The sequence below is a fragment of the Hoplias malabaricus genome, chromosome 5 (assembly GCF_029633855.1).
Source record: "Hoplias malabaricus isolate fHopMal1 chromosome 5, fHopMal1.hap1, whole genome shotgun sequence".
NCBI classification, from domain to species: domain Eukaryota; kingdom Metazoa; phylum Chordata; class Actinopteri; order Characiformes; family Erythrinidae; genus Hoplias; species Hoplias malabaricus.
The window spans coordinates 45479868-45500703 of record NC_089804.1 but is presented as its reverse complement, the minus strand read 5'-3'; the positions used below and the strand labels follow the sequence as shown (position 1 = coordinate 45500703).

Here is a 20836-nt window from a genome sequence, read left to right as displayed (position 1 = left end):
AATAATAATCATAACATTACATACACCCTTTATACATTTAATTGGTTTATGTAACAAAACAAACTATAATCAATTTTTATGTCTATTTTCCAGACTTTCTTTATCCCTGAGAATGAAACAATCTGGATTTTTTTTAAGAGTTTATTAAACTCTTGTTCATATGTAAATGTTTTGTGTTGTGAATGGCTGTGCTGTGCTTGTTATAACCAAAGAGGCACACTGCAGCCAGAATACTGGACAAGGGTAAAAAGTTGGTTTTCATGACATTGCAAAACAATTCTTTTTGCAATTTCCATAGGTGTTTTACAGAGTAAAGTGAATATCATACATTTTACGTTGCAGCAGTGTTGATATTCTATCAGACTCAATACTGTAGAAGGAAGAAGAACTGGAAATCTTTTTCCATGATTTAAGATTAATCTAATTTTACCTCTTTAGCTCAGATTTATTTTTCTGAAAAGTAATCTATAGGAAATCTATATTGACGAGATTCCGACCTGATTTACTCGTACTCAGAAATGAATTTTGCACACACTCATTCAAAAAATATTTTATTTAAAATATCTTTACAGTTCATGGTGCATAATGCATTTCCCTCCTGTTATAGAAAGGAAGACAAATGTCACAGAAATGATTTCTGTGAAGCAGAGAACGAGGCATTCAAAAATTAAATACAGGATTTTTTTTTCTTTTACATTTATGGCTCTTGCTTTTCAAACGTAACTGCAGCATAAGTGCTTGGAGTGCATATCTGAAATAAAATGCAAGCAAGGAATTTTTTTTCAAAAGTGATTTAACACATCCAGAATAAATCTCCAGAGATGCTGTATCCACTGTAACAGATCTGCTTTTGCTGGCTTCTTTATTCTCTGTGAGAAGGTCCACAGTTGGCAGGTGAATCATTGGTAAAATACTCACCTGAAAGCAGGCATAAGAACCTCCTCTTTATATAGGAACTCATCATAATGTCATTTTCACTGTGTGACCAGCAAAGGCTGAATACTGTTATGCAATAAGAAAATCCACAAAAAAGAGAGCCCTCACCAAAAACGGAGCTGGATGCTCAGGGAAAAAAAATGTGGCACTGTAGATGGACACTGGTGTCTCTGTTCTTTTCTTTCTCTTCAAACTTATCGTCCCTCACAGGAAGTCATTATTGCACGTGATGTTATAGAGTACAATAAAAAAAAACATTAGCAAATACAAAACAGTTTTGGCAAGTGTCCATCAATTTGACATCTGCAAATTCAGTAACTTCATTTCTAAAATCTCTTGACGATGTTGAGCATGGCTCTGGCTCTACACTTCAATGGTCTTGTAGTAGATTCTTGAGTAGATGTTGTCCAGCTGGCTGTGCAGGGCATGGAAGGAAGGTCTCTTGGAGCTCTCTGGAGCCCAGCATTCCAGCATCATGCGGTAGATGTTGGGTGGACAGCGGCTTGGGCTGGGCAACCTGTATCCTGAGGCTAAAATCTCCAACACCTCCTTGTTGCTCTTTCCTGAAGAATGGGGTAAAATGAGAGTGATCTTTGATGAGTTTTAGATGAGAATTACTTGCTAATGCTACAAAGATTTTAGAACATATCACTGCTGTGATGAAATCAAATTTGTAATTTATTGGAATAACTTGGAATGAAACATAAAGTAACAATTTTTTTTCCATTTTGGAGCATTTGTATTTTTTTACATTCACCATGAATTTTTAACACAATATAAATGATATTTTCAAAAATTACGTTAAAAAATGTTTCAAACACGCACATACATTGCTCAACAGCAACAACATGTGACGTGTTGATATTTTAGCCCAAAGTTTAAACCTAGTTCTACATATTTAACAAATTACATGGCACACAACATGCAGCAAATGTAGCAGATTTCTTTTGCTTCAAACTCATACCCTCATAAGGCATCTTCCCCCGTGACATCATCTCATAAAGCAGCACTCCGAAAGACCAGACGTCAGATTTAACAGAGAAGCGCTGGTGCAGAGCTGCTTCAGGAGCTGTCCATCGCACTGGGATCTTTGTGTTCTTACTAGCTGTATACACACTGTCCTACAAACACATACAGGCACACATTTGCATAATTATATATACAAAGTTTGATAGTCTTAATCCATTGGTCCTAATTTTATTATTTTTGTTTTATTGTTTCATATTTAAATTTGTACCACAAACATTTACCTATATTTGTATATGGAAACAAAGCTGTAAAAAATGTACAGTACCAGTCAAATGTTTGGACACACCCACTCAGGGAGGGTTTTTTGTTTGTTTGGGGCCATTTCCCACATATTGGGAGTTTACAGTACCAGTTCAATTCTCATTCAATGCTTTTTCTTTGTTTTTTTTTTATTATTTTCTACATTGTAAATAAATATGGAAGACATTAAAAATATGAAGGAAAACTAATGGAATTATGTAGGAAACCTAAATAGTGTTAAACAAAACAGAATATGTTTTATACTTTAGATTCTTCAAAGTAGCCACATTTTGCTTTGATGACAGCTTTGCGCACTCTCTGCGTTCTCTCAGTCAGCTTGATGAGGTCGTCAACTGGAACGGTTTTCAGTGAACAGCTGTGGCCTTGTCAAGAGTTCATTTGTAGGACTGCTCACCTTCTTAATGTGTTTGGCACCATAACTTTTAATGGGTTGTGCAGAGGTTGGACTGGTACACAGTTCTATACAGTGAATAGCCCTATTCCACCAATTAATAATGAGATGATGTATCCAAACCTTTGACTGGTACTGTATTATTTTAATGATCTCACAGAATAAAAGTACATTTACATACCGCTGCCCATTAATTCTGAAGTTATAAGTGAGCATAATAAAAAAAAACAACAATATTTCAAGTCAATAATCCAAATATGTTCATTTCCATCATCACCAAGAAAGATTCTCTCTAACAGCTCAAATGCTTTATGTCCAGCAGTGACTCAGTGATTCTGGGAGGTGCAATTAATTTATCGTCTTTACCTTTATAATACGAGCCAGACCAAAATCGGCCACTTTACACTCCAGTTCAGCTCCCACCAGGACGTTTCGAGCAGCCAGGTCTCGATGGACAATGTGTCTGTCTTCCAGGTAGGCCATGCCCTCTGCCACCTGACAGGCCATGTAGATCAGATGAGCTGAGGTCAAAACCTGACCTTCTGGAGCTGTGGAAAAGAGGAAGAAAGAGAACGTGAAAAAAACGTATATCTCTAAAAGGAAAATGTAATATGAGGTTATTGTCAGGTTATTGTCTTTGGTCTTATATGGGCTTCAATTGCCACTGAGTTCATGTGCAGCAATGTAATAAAATAATACATCGAAATGATATCACATTAAATCATATTAGCACAATAATTCCAGCTTTCCTTTTTATTATATCCAGTCTCATTTGACTCAACTAGTTACAAACCCATTTCCACACAAACTGGGTAACGTCCTCAAAAATAAATAAAAACTGAAATCTGTAATTTGTTCATCAATTTAACCTTCATTTAACAGACAAAAGAACAAAGAAAAGATTGGCATTTATTCATTGACCACCTGGATTGTATTGTGTAAATATAGACAAATTTAAAATTTGATGCTTGCAACACATTCCAAAACATTTGGGACAGAATCATGTTTACACCACCTTTCCTTTTAATACTTATTTAATCATAAGTAAGGATACAAATTGTTATTCTGTAAGTGTGATTGTTGCCTATTGTTGCTTGGTACAAGACTTCAGCTGCTCAGCAGGTTTTGGTTGCAGTTATTTGACCCTTCTTTTCATCATGCACCATAGAAGAAAGGCCTGCCTGCAGTCCAGTTGATCACACACACTCCATGATGTTATAGCACGTACAGGTCTGCCGTTGTCTTGCTGAACTAACCATGGACTTCTTGGGTAAAGATGTAGATTTGTGTCTCTCTAAAATATTCACCTACAAATCAGTAGTATCTACACACTTATGCAGGTCACCCACGCCAAGGCCAATGATACAACCCCACCCAGTCAGCCAGAACTAATTCCCTGGGTGTGAGCTCATGTGCACAAACACAGTATCCTTTCTGACTGGTCCACACAAACCCACATTCCCAGAAGTCAGATTCAGAGCTGGAGCACAAGGGGAAGTGATGGGAGTGCAAGGCGTATGAGCATGAGGCGCTGCATTAAGTGAAAAAGGATAAAGAGAAGAGGAACGTTTTAAGCAGAGATTTAAAGAAAGACAGTGAAGAACAGAGATGAAGAGATTGAAGCAGTGTTCTGGGACTGGGAGCAGCTGAACTACAGGATCTGCCACCCATGGTTGAGTGTCTGGTATGAGGGACAGTTCGAAGTCCAGTGTTGGTCGAACTAAGTGTGCGAGAGGGACGGTAATGAAGAATCCGATCAGAAAGATACACCAGAGCCAAGCCATGTAAAGCTTTAAAGGTTAGAAGAAGAATTTTATATTTTATCCGAGAAATGACAGGGACCCAGTGTAGTTGCTGGAGGACAGGTGTAATACATGAAGTGTGCTTTGTAGATGTAAGAACTCTAGCTGCAGAGTTTTGGATGTACTGGAGATGGTTAATTAATTTGACAGGAAGGCCATAGAAAAGGAAGATACAGTAATCGATTCAAGAAAAAATAAAGGCATTGATCAACATTTTAGAGTCAGTATCACTAAGCATGCGGGGTAATCGTGCAATGTTATGCAAATGGAAAAACGCCGTTTTAGAGACAGACTTGATATGAGAAGGATTGTGTGGAATCAACAAGACAGCCAATGTTTTTAACAACCTAGACTGGCTTGATAGCTGCACCATCAATGTCAACAGAGAAATGAGAAACATGAGAAAGTGGTGATTTGGCTCCAACTAGTAAAACTTCTGTTTTATTAGCACTGTGTCTTAGATAGTTAGTGTGCAGAAGCAGTGGAAGAAGCAGTGCTGATATAGATTCGAATATCATCAGCATAGCAGTCAAAATTAAGACCATGATTACGGATAATCTGACAAAGTGGGATAATGTATATAATGAAGAGGAGAGGCCCAAGAACAGATCCCTGTGGTACACCCTGATCAACAGCAGCCATAGATGATTTATGAGATCCTAATTTAACGTAATATTGTCTGTTCGTGAGATAAGACTGTAACCAATTAAGGACTAGGCGAGTAATACCAACAGATCATAGTCTGGAAATGTTGATGTCATGATTAACAGTGTCAAAGGCAGATAATAGATCTAGAAGAACCAGGACGTTGAGAAATCCATCTCTCATATATGAGGATCATATAGATTGTTGCTTGATAGAAATTCATGTAACTGAGTGGCTTTTTCCATCACTTTGGCCAGGAAGGGGAGGTTAGAGATCGGTCTGTTATTGGCCAGAGAGGACGGATCTAACTCAGGTCTCTTTAATGTTGGCGTGACAGCAGCTACCCTAAGTGAAGATGGAAAAGTGCCTAGAGAGAAACACAGGTTGATTAAATGTGAAACAGGTACAGAAATAATGGAAACAGCATATTTAAGAATAGAAGCAGGAGCAGGATCAAGCTGAGATGAGCAGGATGATGATCTAGACATAATCTGACAGACTGTGGAAGGATAAACAGAGGTGAAGGCAGAAAGACAGTTATCAGATGCTGGAGAAGCAGCGGCCTGCGAGAGAAAGGATAGAGTTCTCAAGGGGAAGTGCTTGAAAATGTTATTCATTTTGTCCTGAAAATAATTCAGAAAGATTTGACACTGCACAGAGGAATTAGAGATGGTGGGAGAGAGAGGTTGAAGAAGTTTATTTATGGTGTTGAAGAGAGTTTTGGGCCTATGTCTGCCAGTATTTATAAGATTCGAATAGATAAGAGAATGAGCAGTGTTTAGAGCCTCCTTATAATTGGAAACCTGCTCAGTAAAGAGAGAGAAATGAACAGTGAGACTGGTTTTCTTGTACAGGCGCTCTAACCACCTGACTTTAGCTTTCATAGCTCTAAGCCCTAATGTGAACCAAGGGGAAGAATGAGTAGCAGGGACTAATTTAGTCCTAAGAGGAGCATGTTTATCAAGTATAGCAGAGATAGTATTATTGTAGTGAGTGAACAAATCTTCAGGTGAAAACAGCTTGATAATATCAGATTCAAAAGAAGACTGAAGAGAGCAAGAAAAGGTGTAGGTAGAAATAGAGTTGAGATTACAAAAAGAACAATTTCTCAGAAGACTTGAGAGGGACGGGCATACAAAGTTAACACTCAATGAGCTTATGATCAGAAAAACCAACAGAGGAGCCAGAAACAGAGACATCATTCTAGTGTGGTTCTGATTGAAAGCTGCAGTCTTCTCTTAGTTTTCAGAGAACATCTTTATATTTAATGTCTTTATGTGTTGAATTATTAGTGAAATATTGTTAATCAATTTTGACCAAGAAAAATTAATACATTTTACTTTTTAGCCATTTAGCCATTGAAAAATGTAAATAAAATTAGAGTGTGTGTGAAAGGGTTGCCACTGACTTTAGTTCACTGCTATAAACTTCTTACGTCAAATATAGCAGGGTCATTTATTTTTACATAGAACTACATACTACATTTACATAATACAAGCCTACAGTAGCACTTTCTGGAATGCACCTTCCTGGTGCAGGCATACTGACACAGCAACTGATGGGAAACAACGTAAAAGCTTTATCTCTTATCTTTATTATCCATCATTGTTACCCACAGTAACAATCTGTAGTTTGTTAGACCTACAATATTTTCCAAGCTGACGTCTCAGCAAGTACTTTCTCATTCATTCCACATATATATATATATATATATATATATATATATATATATATACACATAACCTGAGACCACAATTTTAAATGTGTTCCATTGAAAGTCTTCACAGCCACTCTCTTGCGCAATCCTGGAAAGGTGTGTCAGGTATTTCATCTGTCACATGTGAAACTATAAGCATTTACCGGACAGCTTTGTGCCTTCAGATAAACACCACTTCTATGGAGAGTACAGGATAGTACAGCCGCTGTGGCCTAATGGTTAGAGAAGAGGGTTTGGGACTGTAAGCTCACCGGTTGGATCCCCAAAAGTAGAAGGAAATTGTGGGTAGGGATAGTGAAGAAACAATGCGGTCTTCTCTCTAAACATCCACAGCTGAGCTGCCCTTTGAGCAATGTACATTATTCCTGAATGTTCCTGGCACTGAGGACCCTCTGCTGTGTGTGTGCTCGCTGCCCCTAGTGCACTAGTGTGTGGGTGTGTTTTCACAGCCATGGATGGTTAAATGTAAAATTTTGTTATATGTTGGACAATGAAAATAAAAACATTCTTATTACATTTTCTAAACATCCAAGACTTTCAAAATGTAATACACTGTAAAGAGTTGCATCAGTGACACAATATTTTATGTCTGGAAATAGAAAGGAATTGGCATTTCATCCATAAGAAGATGTCTAATTTTAGATTCAAAAAGTACTCACTGGCGAGGTAGGACTTGAGGCTGCCTTTGGTCATGAGCTCTGTGACAATGTAGACAGGTTCTCCTCGTGTACACAGTGCAAGCAGCTGAATGAGCTTAGGATGGTGCAGGTTCTTCAGAGCATGGACCTCCTTCACAAATTCATCTAATTTAGTGTCCTCTGAAAAAGGGAGAGAGAATACTGAGTGTTATTACATTAGTCAAAAAGATTTCTTGTAACTAGTCTTTTAGGGCTGATTAATCAGGTTATACAGTACATTTTATGGTTCAAAAAGTACTCATTTATTTCAGACCAATGAAACCACAAACAACTCTAAGAAACATTATTATAACAGTTTGTAAAACCTTCCCATAGGGCAGCCATGGCCTAGCTTCCAGAGAAGGGCTGGTGACAGGCTAGAACATCCATGGCTGAAGTGCCCATGAGCAAGGCATCTAACCCCCACAAAATGCTGCTTGGGCACTGAAGGTGTCTGCAGGTAATCAATGTATGTGTATTTGATCACTGCCATGGATAAATTAAGCTAAATTGCAGAGGGAAATGTTTACAAAAATGGGCACTTGCAATTTTCATAGACCATTAGATATTCATCAGATACATCTTTGGCATTTCTCTTCCATCAAAATTGTGTCTGGTACAAGTGTCAGTTTAAACAAAACAGTTTAACAATGTTTGAAAAAAAAAAAGCTTGATTTGCAGTTAAATAAAATGTCTTAACAATAATACCAATGGATAAGGTACATGGAGATCCAGTACAAAAGTGGATGTACTTCATTTTTACATTTTCACTCATGTAAAGAATGCTGCACCTATTCCGTGTTATAAGACATACCACATGTTTATTCTATGCTACTTACAACAAATAAATGAAAAAAAAATCACTGGGAGCAAGGGAACACAGCCTAGAAGTAGCACCAATCCTTCACAGTGTGACACATGCACTCACACCTTTGGACACTTTAGCGTCGCCAATCCACCTACCAACATGTGTTTTTTTTGACTGTGGGAGGAAACCCACGTGGACACGAGGAGAACACACAAATTCCCTGATTATTTCCTAGGTCCCTGGAGCTGTGTGACTACAACACTACCTGCTGCACCACAGTGCCACCCATCACATAATTATATCATCTTAAGTAAATCTAAGAAATTATATTCAGTAAGAGGGACAGTGTGCTTATGAATCCAGTCATTGGCTCATTACCAAAATATCTACATGAATTAGGGCAATGTCAATAATACAAAAATGGGGCCCTGAGCTGCACTTAAATCATAAAAATGTTTTACAAATCAAACAATAAACAGTTTATATGTGATTTATTGGAGTCAAAGCTGTGCTCGTTTATGGGCACCTTTGATGATATATGGGCCAATATGTATGAAAACTTTTACACACAGCTCCATCACACCAGAAATACAGTCCCACAGCTCCTATACTCTATTTACTCTTTATGCCCCTCTTGCTGGCACATGTCATTGGACATGGTGACTACCGCATCCTATGCTATTCCTGATTATACTGTCTGTGTGTGCTGTTTTCTGCAATGCTTGGCTCAAAAAAGCAATAATGTAATAAAGCCATAAATGTAAATTGCTCAACATCAGCCATAATTAATAAACAATAGTCAGTTTTCATTTGAGAGGATGTGGATCATTTTATAATCACTATAAAAATTTTACTGTGAAATTTATTGTAAATTCTTTGCTACTGGTTTCTTTCACAATAATTTTGTGTGCCATACTCATAGTAAGTTACAGTAAAATAAGAATTGCATACAGTGATTTCACAATACTCATGACCACAAGTACACTGTGATATAACATACCAGCTGCACACAGACACACACAAAACATTCATTGGTTCCACCTTTTAGATACATAATCAGAGACATAAGAATCCATTATCATCTGTTATATTACTGAAATCCTGCATGGTGTGTTAATATAATGCAATTTGTAATACTACCTTTATTTCTTTATTTTCCTCCTATAGAGAAAATAGGGATTTCTGAGGTAGATACATTTTACAGAAATACATAATAAAATACACAAAAAAACTATTATGAATGAACTTCAGATCCAAGAATTAACAGCACAATGCAATATCATACTGGAAATTAAGAAAGCAGTGTAAAATTGCAGCAATATGTATAGCACACAATGCACCTACATCAAGGATTCAAAAAGAAAGGTTATTTTTGAATGGCTAAATTAATGATTTGTATTTATTACCCTTGAGCAAACATCCAGTAATGAATAAAAAGACTGAAGCCAACAAACCCTTAGGAGCCAGCTTAGTTTAGCATTGACAATAAAAGCAAAACCATAACTCAGCTTGTTTGTCAAGAGGAACACAGGGAATTCCCACACTTACTTCCACTGCTGCACATCAGGAACAAACACTGAGTACACAACAAAATAAAATACAGTACAACAATATGGTTCCTCTATGTATCAATAGACTACCTTTAAATTAAAATCTGACATTGTGCCCACTATCCTAAGTAATCGTTTATAACTATTCGAACAGAAATGTGCTTTTCTTACAAACTGTAACGTATATGTCCTTCACTACACATGACTTTCATTTTGACAGAGCTGTACAGGTGTGCTAAAATGTTATATTACATGAAATAGAATGTGGCACATATTCCTTCTTAGACAGCCAGGACACCAAAGTGAAAATATGAGTGGAAAAATACATTATTTATTCAAGAAAAGACATGGAAGTTCCCAGGTTCTGAAACCACAGTGGCTAAAGCCTTCTCATAAAGTTATTCCTATTACAGAACAAAAACTACTGACTATAACAAAACAGATTCCACACTAGCAGTGTTACGGATTGACATTCAACATTTCATTGAAACATGCAAACAAGAAAGGTCACTGAAAAAAAGCACATGTTTAAAAAGGATACAAGAAGGTGGTAACAGTTACAAAGTAAACTTCAAATGAAATCAATTTGACATATTTATATTTTTTAAATTTGAATTAATTCCATTAATTATTCATTGTCTGCAACCGCTTATCCAGCTTAGGGTCGCGCTGGGTCCGGAGCCTACCCGGAATCACTGGGCACAGGAACACACCATGGAGGTGGCACAAGTCCTTCACAGGGCAGCACACACTCACGTGTTCACTCAAAAACTCACACCTACTGACAGTTGGCATATTTTCAGTTGCCAATCCACTACCAACTTGTGTTTTTGGACCATGGGAGGGAACCAGAGCACCCAGAGGAAACCCACATGGACATGGGGAGAACACACCAATGTGTTTCCATGTGTTGGGTAGGTGTCGTGTGTGATATAGCTAAGGTGAAGTAAGCACTAATCATCAACTGTAAAACCGTAACAGCTCTGTTCCACTGTGTTAATGTAATGAAGCAGATGAGTGACATGAAGATATGTTCAGCCTGAGAGTAAAAATGAACAATGAAGAATGAGGAAGGATGATGCTGTTCTGTGGTAACTCCCAGTTTTCTACACAAACTTCCTCTCTGTGGTAACACACATTCTGGTTTCTATCATGACTACACAGGTGGGTAAGGCACGTGTGTATCTGTGTGTGTGTGTGTGCGTGCGTGCGTGCGTGTGTGTGCGCACGCACAGGTGTAAGCGTGTGTGTGGGAGAGAGTTAGATAGAGAATTATGGGAAATGCTGTGACTTGTTATGGTGAATACTATTCTTGTTTCCTCTTTTATCTCACTATGGCCTTAATAAGCCCAATCTACTTTACACACTTTCCCCACTGCAAGTTACATAGATTGAATAAGACATTTTTGCTGTGTGAGATTGGTGGCATATGCATTTATTAACTGTAGGCTACATTAGCTTAAGTAATCTAGTGCCAAACTCAAGAAGCTCGTCTCGGCTGATCATTTTTCAAGCCATAATTTCAATTAAAGCCACCTGGTATCATGATTGCAGCATAACCACACTGGCAAGACCATAGTGTCTGTGGGACAATGTTGCCATCCAGTGTTTCTAGTGATTATCACAGGCTGCTTTCATTTTCTATTTCATTTTTTTTAATAATACAAGTTCAGTTATTGGCAATAATATTAAAACATTATGTAATTTGATATATGTGACTAAATAGACCAAGTAGAAGTGTGTAATAAGATCAAATTCTAAACTTTCGGTCAATAACACAAGCTAATCATATAATATTTGACAATCATCTCTGTGGTCCTTAATTTTTGATTGTATTGTTATTTTATTATTTTGTTCAGCTGTTTGGCCAACACATATTGTGTGTCAAATGTGTAATGTGAATAATGCTAAAATGTAAAAGCAAAAGACTCTAATATTATCAGTAGTTACATTCCTAGAGTATAGCAAATAACCTCACCTTGTTTCAGCATTTTGATGGCCACTCTCTTATTCTTGGCTTTCCAGAATGCTTCCCAAACTTCACCAAAGTGACCCTCCCCCAGCTTCTTGCTCAGCTGGAACTCTTCTCTCGGCCTCTCCCATGGTTCCATGTCAAAGAGCTCCCTCTACGCATGCACATACACACACACACACATACATGCAGTTGGATGACATTATCCAGTCATACACCCTACTTTTACCTACATCATTATAAACATGTATAAAACATGCATATAACCCTATTACAGTGGCTATAATATCATACAGAAAAATATAGAAAACATCTTCATAAAAGAATACTTCCTGTACACCTCTTATTTATGACTGGAATACATTTGTTATACAATACCTGATGCAGATTACACTAATAGGAACATTGTTTATACATAGGTGTGTCATTTACAGGATACAGCTGTTCTTATAACTAATAAATGACTGAATGAAATTCACTGGTGACTGTTCTTTTCTATGAATAGATTGTGTGTTTTGGGTGTATACATTTAGAATATTATGGATAAATAATGAGAAACCAATCATAAGGTAACTTGAGAATTGACTTGAGAAACTGAGATTTTGGCAGTTATTTCCAAGATATTTAAGAATGCTAAATTCTTAACGCTAAAAGTATTCTAAAGGGCACAGGATTCATTTACATGCCGTAAATATGATTAAGAATACAAAAAACCTAAGAGCTACAGAGAGTAATTTTCCCTTCTTAAAATTTGTGCCTTTGAGTAATCTGTAAATACATTTAAGGAAATAAATGTAAGGAAATAAAATGGAGCCAGAATCTTTAAATGTAACAAAACTGAACTGAGTTATTATACCATTCTCACCATCAAAAATTAATACTTAAATACTAGGGTGACAAAAATGTTGAATATAAAGCCTTATATACTGAACAATGACTGGGATTAGGAAACACCTATCTTGTCTATCCATCCATCCATTATCTGTAAGCACTTATCCAGTTCAGGGTCACGGTGGGTCCAGAGCCTACCTGGAATCATTGGGCGCAAGGGGGGAATACACCCTTGGGGGCGCTAGTCCTTCACAGGGCAACACACACACACACACACACTCGGACACTTTTGAGTCACCAATCCACCTTTTGGACTGTGGGAGGAAACTGGAACACCCGGAGGTAACCCACACGGACACAGGGAGAACACACCAAACTCCTCACAGACAGTCACCTGGAATCGAACCAGCAACCTCCAGGTCCCTTATTTAGTTCCTAAATTAGGAACACCTACCTTGAATCTACACTCATTGCCCATTTTATCAGCTCCACTGACCATACGGGAGCACTCTGTACTTTTACTACTACAGACTGTAGTGCACCTGTTTCTCTATATATTTTCTTATACCCATTTCACCCTGCTCTTCAATGGTCAGGACCCCTAGAGGACCACAAAAAAGCAAATATGATTCGGGTGGTGGACCATCCACAGTGCTGCAGTGACACTGACGTGGTGGTTGTGTGTTTGTTGTGCTGGTATGAGTGGATCAGACACAGCAGGGGAGCTAGAGCTGATAAAATTGACTATATGTGTTGATACTAGGTAGGTATTTCAAATCCAGTGGTTGTTCAGTGTACAAAAACTAATTCAGAAAAGCCTATATGTGTAGGCAAGCAGCATGAGATACACTGTGTGCATTTGCTGAAGTGTTGAAACACCTCTTCATTGTGCTAACGCTGCAATCAAAGTACAGCGAAGTGACGCTTCCTTCGCCATCTGCTGACAGCTTTGGGGCATGTCATTTAAAAACGCAAGCAGGTTTGTCTGCCCCAAGAGTGTGTATATATGGAGACAAATGCTGTATGCAAATAAGACACTGTGCCTTTTGTGCCACTATTTTCCTTCAGTGTTTTATCTACAGCTGAATGTTCATAAATGATTTGAATTATTTTTTCTAAATGAGTGTGTGTAGTTAAACTAATTAAACAAATGTAAAAAAATATATAATAAATAAAACAATCTTAGCATTCCCACTTCATTAAAAATATTAAATAAGTGTTAATAGACCCATGAGAAGTACTGGGCTTGTCTGCACTCCTCGTGGGTCTCTTAAAACATGTTTAATCTTTTTAATGAAGTTGGAACGGTAAGATTGGTTTAATCTTTACATTTGCTTAATATCTAATTATAAAATCACCAGGAATGACACAAAGTCAGCATAAAAAATGGAGGAGGGACTGATAACTGATATTTAAGCCTTTGCCGTCTTTTACACGTCTCTGTACAATTAGTTTGTGTCATGACATCATGAGTTTGTGTCATCAGGCTTGGGGCTTGTGTCATGGTGCAGCCATTTCCATGCAGTGCTGACTGGCCATCACCAGGGAAGCTCGCTTCTAACTTGCATAAACGTGGAGAAATCTCAACTTATTGCCGTCTACTTCGCCTCATACACGCCGCTACCACACCCAGAGACCTCTGTGCAGAGCTGCTGCTGGTCTCCATAGATAGTAATAGGAGGCAACACATAAAATCTGTGTGAATTAATGCATCATAAGAAAAACAGCCTGAAAAAAAAGGGAAAAAACTGTAAAAGTATTTATTGATATAAATGCTTTGTGAACATGAGTGAGTGAAATATTGAGTGAATGGATGCATATGTGAGCACAAGTGCAAAGGGATTTTAATGTAATTAAGCAACAACCACAAAACAGCATAAATACACAAATACGTAGCTAATTAATTTTGTTCAAAGATTTCCAAGCAACGCGATTCATTTTTTCTAACTGCCATTTACTTGGAATTACTGTTCCAACATCCGTTCTAGTCAAAGAAAGGTTTCTTTCATGTTATACACCAATGTGTCACAGCATAAATGGATGAAACGACAAACCATTACTGATACCGCAAAACCCACAGAATATCAGCACTGGTCAATAAATCAGCTGGGCACTTTGTGGTACCTGTTTACTGATCTACTATTAAGAACAACCAGAAAGTCGTTGGACTTTCTTCCGCAGTCTTCAGTACTTTTAATGTTTAATTTAGAGATCTTATTGAAGACAAAACAAATCAAAGAACCATGTTTTTACAGCTTTATATTGATGACAGCAATGTAAAAGTGTACCTGCTGTACGCATGGCTGATCCAGAGGGCAGCCCAGGCTCCTGGGGTTGTTCTGGTAATATCTGATAAGCTCATCCAGAGTGGCAAAGGAGATCTTATCAGACACAAAATAAGCACCAATTGTAGAGCGATGGATGCGGAAATGGAAGACATTTGTTTCGCTCCTGGCTGTGAAAGGAATGTTAAAATAAATCAGATATTTTAGTGGTTTATTTTATATTCCAAAATGAATATTAATCCTGTAAAAATAAATATATATGATTATATTTTGTACTCATTTATTTATTTCAGTTTGAAATCTTCAGCCTTAAATATTCTGAATCTGCCTTTAGAAAGAACAGTTGCCTTTTATTAGTTTTTGTTTAAATAAATAAATATAGCTGTTTCAGTTAAAAGGATCATACATTAATACATTTCGGCCAGCCATGTGACCTTGCCAATCTGCACCCAATTTCCAACTGGAATTTGAAGATAAAAAACAGGGAGACATCAAAAACATTTTAAATATAAATGTGCAAAGCTAAGTTTAAAATGAGATTTTTTTTTTAAAATACATTGGTCCTATTTCTTAATTCGCATTCTTTTCTTATTTTCCATGGTCATGGGTGATAATAATGTTGGTAATACATATTGCTGTTTATAATATACTACTATATAAAAAATACATTTGGATTCTGATGCTTGGCGTGCAATTTTATTGTAGGTGGTATAGACAATAATAGCACATACTCTACTGCCCTCCAAAGGGGAAACAGAATTGCTGATTCAGCCAGTAAGAGGTGCAACTTGGCCTATCATACGAGAGGAAGAGGAGGCAGAGAAATGGTGGATGAGGGAATGTGGGAAATACAAAGCCGCAGAAGCAAAGACAGTGCTAAGCAGGTGCAACAGAGCAGACAAAATATGAAAGGTGAGAACTAGAAAGGGAAAAGGAGGATGAGATAGTACAATCCTGGTAAAGAAGCAAATGGCAACATGCATTTCAGATGTATTTTTTTTACAGATAAATCGGGTATCCGTGCTGATGGGGGAAGATATTGAACACAATCATGCTGACCTGAAATGGTGTATTCATCGCTGTGGCTCTCACTGATTCGAACCAGGAAAGAACCCGTTTTATTCTGGGGAGCCAAGAGCAGCTGCTCAGCTTTCTGTCTGTTTATGTTCCCATAGTACCATCTGTCACACACACACACACACACAAATCACAATTCAGCTGCATGAATGTCACTTGTATTAGCCAATAAAATTAAAGTGTATTGTACACACTCTCTCTCACACACACACAGACTGAAACATGAAAATATGTCTTACAAATGTCTTATTTTATATTTTCCAATGTTAACATCAGCAAACAATTACAAATCTTGCACAAAATTGTATTGCATAGGTATTCATTAAAATCATATACTTTAACAAGTGTTATCAAAACTTTAACATTTCATTTAAGCAGTATTGCACATAGTTGTATACATGCAATGCAATCTACATTATAAGTAGGTATATATATCATGCATACATATTTCAAGCTAAATTTACTGTATGGTATTTTCATGCTCTCTATACAGAAAATACCAAGATGCACTTCGGCATTATTTACTGTTCCCTGGTAGACTCTTGAGGAGAACAATCTCCATTGTAGCTGCTCTTGGACAGGTTTCATAACCAATAAACCAGAGTAGCCTATGATAACCATGGGCGAGGCTGCCTACACATGCTTGTGTAATGTGTACCGTGACACGCTGTAGTTTCTATGAAACTGTGACAGGTACATGTCAGGCCTAAAGGCAGCACAGCCACTACCTGTCTACGTTCAGCAGGTAACAACCTATGGGGCAACTGTTCTGCTTAAGATAAAGCAAATGGTAATCGCTGACTAGTACAAACCCACTGTTATCAAAGTGCTAGGCCTCGTGATTTATGTCAAGCACACAGGAATTTAAGAATGTCACCTGCTCTAAGTCTGACATTTTGAACTATACTGACGTCACATGTGTAACAGTCCAGTCAAACACACTTGTTTTTATATCTAAAGGTACACATACGCCTTGTGCTACATAATCTCAGTCACTTCTTTTCACAAAGACTTGCACTGTGTTACAAATGGCTCCCTAGTGACTATTTACTATATTACTTCCTCTATGGTGAGTTACAATAAGGAATTGAGAAGTGAATGATTTAGAACACTAGTGAATAGAACAACGTTTCTGGCACAGTGCTGATTTGACACCAAGTAACAAAAGAATCAATTAATTTATTAATGGTGGAAAAAGTATAGTTGTAAGGGTGATAAACAAGAGACAAGTATACTGGTTTTGAAAGCAGATTTAAAATGTGGCACTGCTAGAACATTTGGTCAGTGTTAAATTATTGTGCAATTGTTTACGTTGACAATGTCTTTTAGCAGTGGGCTTAATTTTTGCCTTAATTTTCCTTATGCATTTATTTAATCAGGATCACTGCATTCTTAGCATTTATTTCCCAGTATTTTTAGGAACCATCTGCTTTAATAACCTTTTATTGGATGATAGTGATCTGTGGTTTTATCTGACGTTTTATTTTAAAAAATTGGATTAGGGTAGGGTAGACTCAGTGTCACTGATGTGAAGCACTGCTCTTCAAGCCAAGTCAACTGACAGATCACCTTTTATTTCGGTGCCAGTGATGTCCCCTTGTGCAGAATGTCGTGGCCTGCTAAACGTGAGTGAGTGAGTGAGTGAAGGCAGTTTGCGTCTATAGACAATCACCAGTGGTACCAAACGAGCTGAGCTCGAGCAGCAGGGTTCGCAGAGCAGCCACGTATAAACACAAGGACAGGCGTTCACTCTCCCTTCTTTAAACTTACTTGTATTTGGCGAACTCGTCCTGCACCAGCGCCACGTAGTTGGCGGGCACCAGGCCGGACTGCAGGCTGCCGGTCAACTTCTTGGCGAGCACATACTCCCCTCTTTTCTCAATGACGGACAGCTTATCTCCCTCCCTGACAGACAGCTCCTCTTCACTGCGTGCCTCGAAGTCGAAGAGAGCGGCGTACAGCTGCGTGGCTTTCTTCTTCGGCGCCGGGATCCGCAAGTCTCCGGACACGGTGGGGATCTCTGAGATGGCGGTGGGGCTCGGGTAGTGCAGATCAGGCCAGATGCAGTCCCACAGCGGTTTCAGACATGGCATACAGCCGCGGCAGCAGCCCTCCATCCCCCGCCACTGCGCCTAAACTCCGCCGAGAGATCCAGCTTAGCTCCACAGAGAGGTTTCAGCGCCTAAAACCCTTTTCTCCTCTGTTTACACATTCATACACGCTTGTACACGTTGATACTTTGTGATTATTACAGTCCAAACCAGAGTTAACCACCGCGAGACCTTACAACAACGTTAACACAGAGGCGTCTTAAAATGGCTTTCTAGAATGTGTTATGTCTGCAATGTTGTTATAAGTTAAAAACTCTTTCCCTTCGCTATTACAGTTCAAGTTGTAGCACTGTCATGTTTCGGTTTCAAGTAACCAGGAATAGCAGCGTTGTTTGAACACGGGTTTGTGCTATTAGTCCTTACATAGAGTCTAGGAAAATGTTTGTGCTATAAATGTATCTGTGTGTTGAATATATTTATGCTAGTTTAATCCATTTCATTTTGAACCTTATACGTCAACGCGAAACGTCAACAACGCGGTTTACATACGTTTATGCTATAAAACAGCTGCAAAGATTACAGCTTTACGTTTAGGCTGTAAAAACACGTCTATTATAGTATATAGAGCCGGTTAGGACAAGTTTAAATCTCTCTTTTTCTTCCTCTTTACATGTTCACCGAGACGTAGCCTGGCGTTTCAGCGCTTCAAGTAAACCGTCGTGAGCCGTTAGCGACGTGTTTTACGTTCAGTGGTTTGAAAACGAATTCACGGAGACGTCGGTTACCAACGTTGACGGTTCGAGGCTCTGGATAAACGTCGTTTGGATCTGGATTCTCGCCTTTATTTCTTTCTCGCTCTCCCTTTTCCTCTTCTATTTCAGGTGGCGCGGCGGTGTGGAAGTAAAGGCAGCGGAAGATCAGGTGGAACCGGTTTGTTTCGCAGGTGGAGAGATGGAGCTCTAGCGCAGATATAAGAGCGCTGAGGGAATGCGGAAAAAAGAGCAGAGAGAGATGGACAGAGAGGGGAGAATGATGCGAGACCTCGTCCCTCCATCCTCCGCCATCCTCCTCCTCCTCGTCGGCGGTCGAGTGCAGTGTGTTTTTGAGAGCTCTTCCTCACTCCAGTTCCGCTGCGTCCATCAGCCTGTACCAGCGACAGATATCAGGAAAAAGACCCGTTTCTCAAACTACAATGGAATTCCTGTTTTCTAGAAGTGTGCTTAATGCCATCGTCGATACACCAACAAAATTAACACAGCCATCCAGAGTGGTCATTTTAAAGACTCGAAATGAGTCGATTTTCTGTAAAATGGTGGGCGATGGAAGGGCTTTAATACACAAATATATCCTAGTGTTTTTATTCAAAACACCTAAAATGAATGAGTCAGGACACGATTAGATATTCATTCTGTTGTACACCTTTGTGTTTGCTTTGTGGTGCAGTTAATGCCTCAGTTGTGTGGTGCATATTGTTTTGCCTAAAAAAATTCTGCCATAATTTCCAGTAATGGCACGCCAATCCAAATTAAAGTGTATATTTCTTAAATATGTACTTACATTATGTATTTTGGAAAATCTGTGTAAGTGTCCTTTGAGGAACAAATGCCAAAATTCCTGCCATTTTATTCAACTTTCAGTGGCTTACGGTATGGTGACATTTCTAGCAATATCCCAAAAACACATTTTTGAAACTACCACACACTGAAAAATAAAAAGGGTTTCTTGAGCATCGCCATAAGAGAACCAGTTTTGGTTCTATTAAGAATGATGTTTGTTAAAGAGATGTGTGAAGAACCTTGTCAAATTTAAGGACGCTGTACTTGATTTAAAGGTATTTACCAATTTAAATGTTATAAGCAAAAATGGTTCTTTGTGGAACCAATGTTCTTCTATGGCATTGCTCAAAAAACCCTGTGTAACTCCATAATTTTTGTGCAATTTGAGTGTGGATGAAAATGGAAATGTGCTTTCATACATATTGACCAAAGGCTGCTCAGAGGAACAGTTCTCTATTGTTGTTTACTGGTTCTGGTTAGGGAGGTACTTCCGAGTCCAGCTAATATGCAAAGAACAGGGTTGGGAAACTACTATATTTAATAAAGAGAGGTTTTGTATCACAGTACATGTTCCCAGCATCACTATATATATATCATATGACCTATAAATGAGTAAAGGAACAATTTCCCTGTACATTTTTTCATTGGACTATGTCCATATTAGACTCGTTATAAATACTCCAAAACAGGAAAAATTTAAGTTTCCAAACAAGTTGGTGCATTTTGCATTGAAAACACAAATCTGTGATTTGACAATCCTCTTGAACATGGTTTGAACTGATAGAAGTACAAAGAATATATTTCCATTGGTTTTAACTTTTTTTTACAAGCTCACAGAGCAAAATGTTAGTCACCAAAACATACACAAAAGCATACAATACCTCCACAAACATAAATAACCGCTGTTATTTGATTTGGCCTGCATGTAAGTGACATAAATGTTCAGCCACCCTTACATCAAAGAAGTTTGTCCAAATTCCATGGCATTTTACTGATTGTTTCAGGTATTCGCATTTCGCAATCAACAGGATTCAAATCTAAGGATTTTGCAAGCAAGCTCAAATGTCTCAGAATATCCTGTATGTTTATCATTGCCGATCAGTCACAATGCGGCCCTGTGAATATTAGAATTTTCATTTTGGAATACAGGGATAGGAATGTTGTATTCCTTGGTAATATTATGGGCAAAAGGCAAAACCTGTGAACTGCAGAATATAGATTGGTTCAAATTTACTGTTGCCTCAACAA

The 20836-nt window shown here is 38.1% G+C and overlaps 1 protein-coding gene across 1 annotated transcript; it reads right to left on the bottom strand.

Moving 5' to 3' along the window:
• Positions 1–571: 571 nt before the first annotated feature.
• On the bottom strand, positions 572–18921 carry srms (src-related kinase lacking C-terminal regulatory tyrosine and N-terminal myristylation sites). Its single transcript, XM_066670496.1, has 8 exons — positions 17752–18921; positions 15964–16085; positions 14908–15074; positions 11795–11942; positions 7441–7599; positions 2984–3165; positions 1901–2057; positions 572–1499 (listed from the first exon to the last, which is right to left on the bottom strand). The coding sequence occupies exons 1-8, from the start codon at positions 18096–18098 to the stop codon at positions 1300–1302; spliced, it is 1482 nt and encodes a 493-aa protein (XP_066526593.1). The 5' UTR covers positions 18099–18921; the 3' UTR covers positions 572–1299.
• Between the last annotated feature and the right edge of the window lie 1915 nt (positions 18922–20836).

Coding starts and splice junctions, on each gene's coding strand:
- srms (XM_066670496.1), bottom strand. CDS start 18,098: ATGGAGGGCTGCTGCCGCGGCTGTATGCCATGTCTGAAACCGCTGTGG. Junction 16,086..17,751: donor GACGAGTTCGCCAAATACAA/GTAAGTTTAAAG, acceptor TGTGTGTGACAG/ATGGTACTATGGGAACATAA. Junction 11,943..14,907: donor ATCAGCCATGCGTACAGCAG/GTACACTTTTAC, acceptor GTGCATGCGTAG/AGGGAGCTCTTTGACATGGA.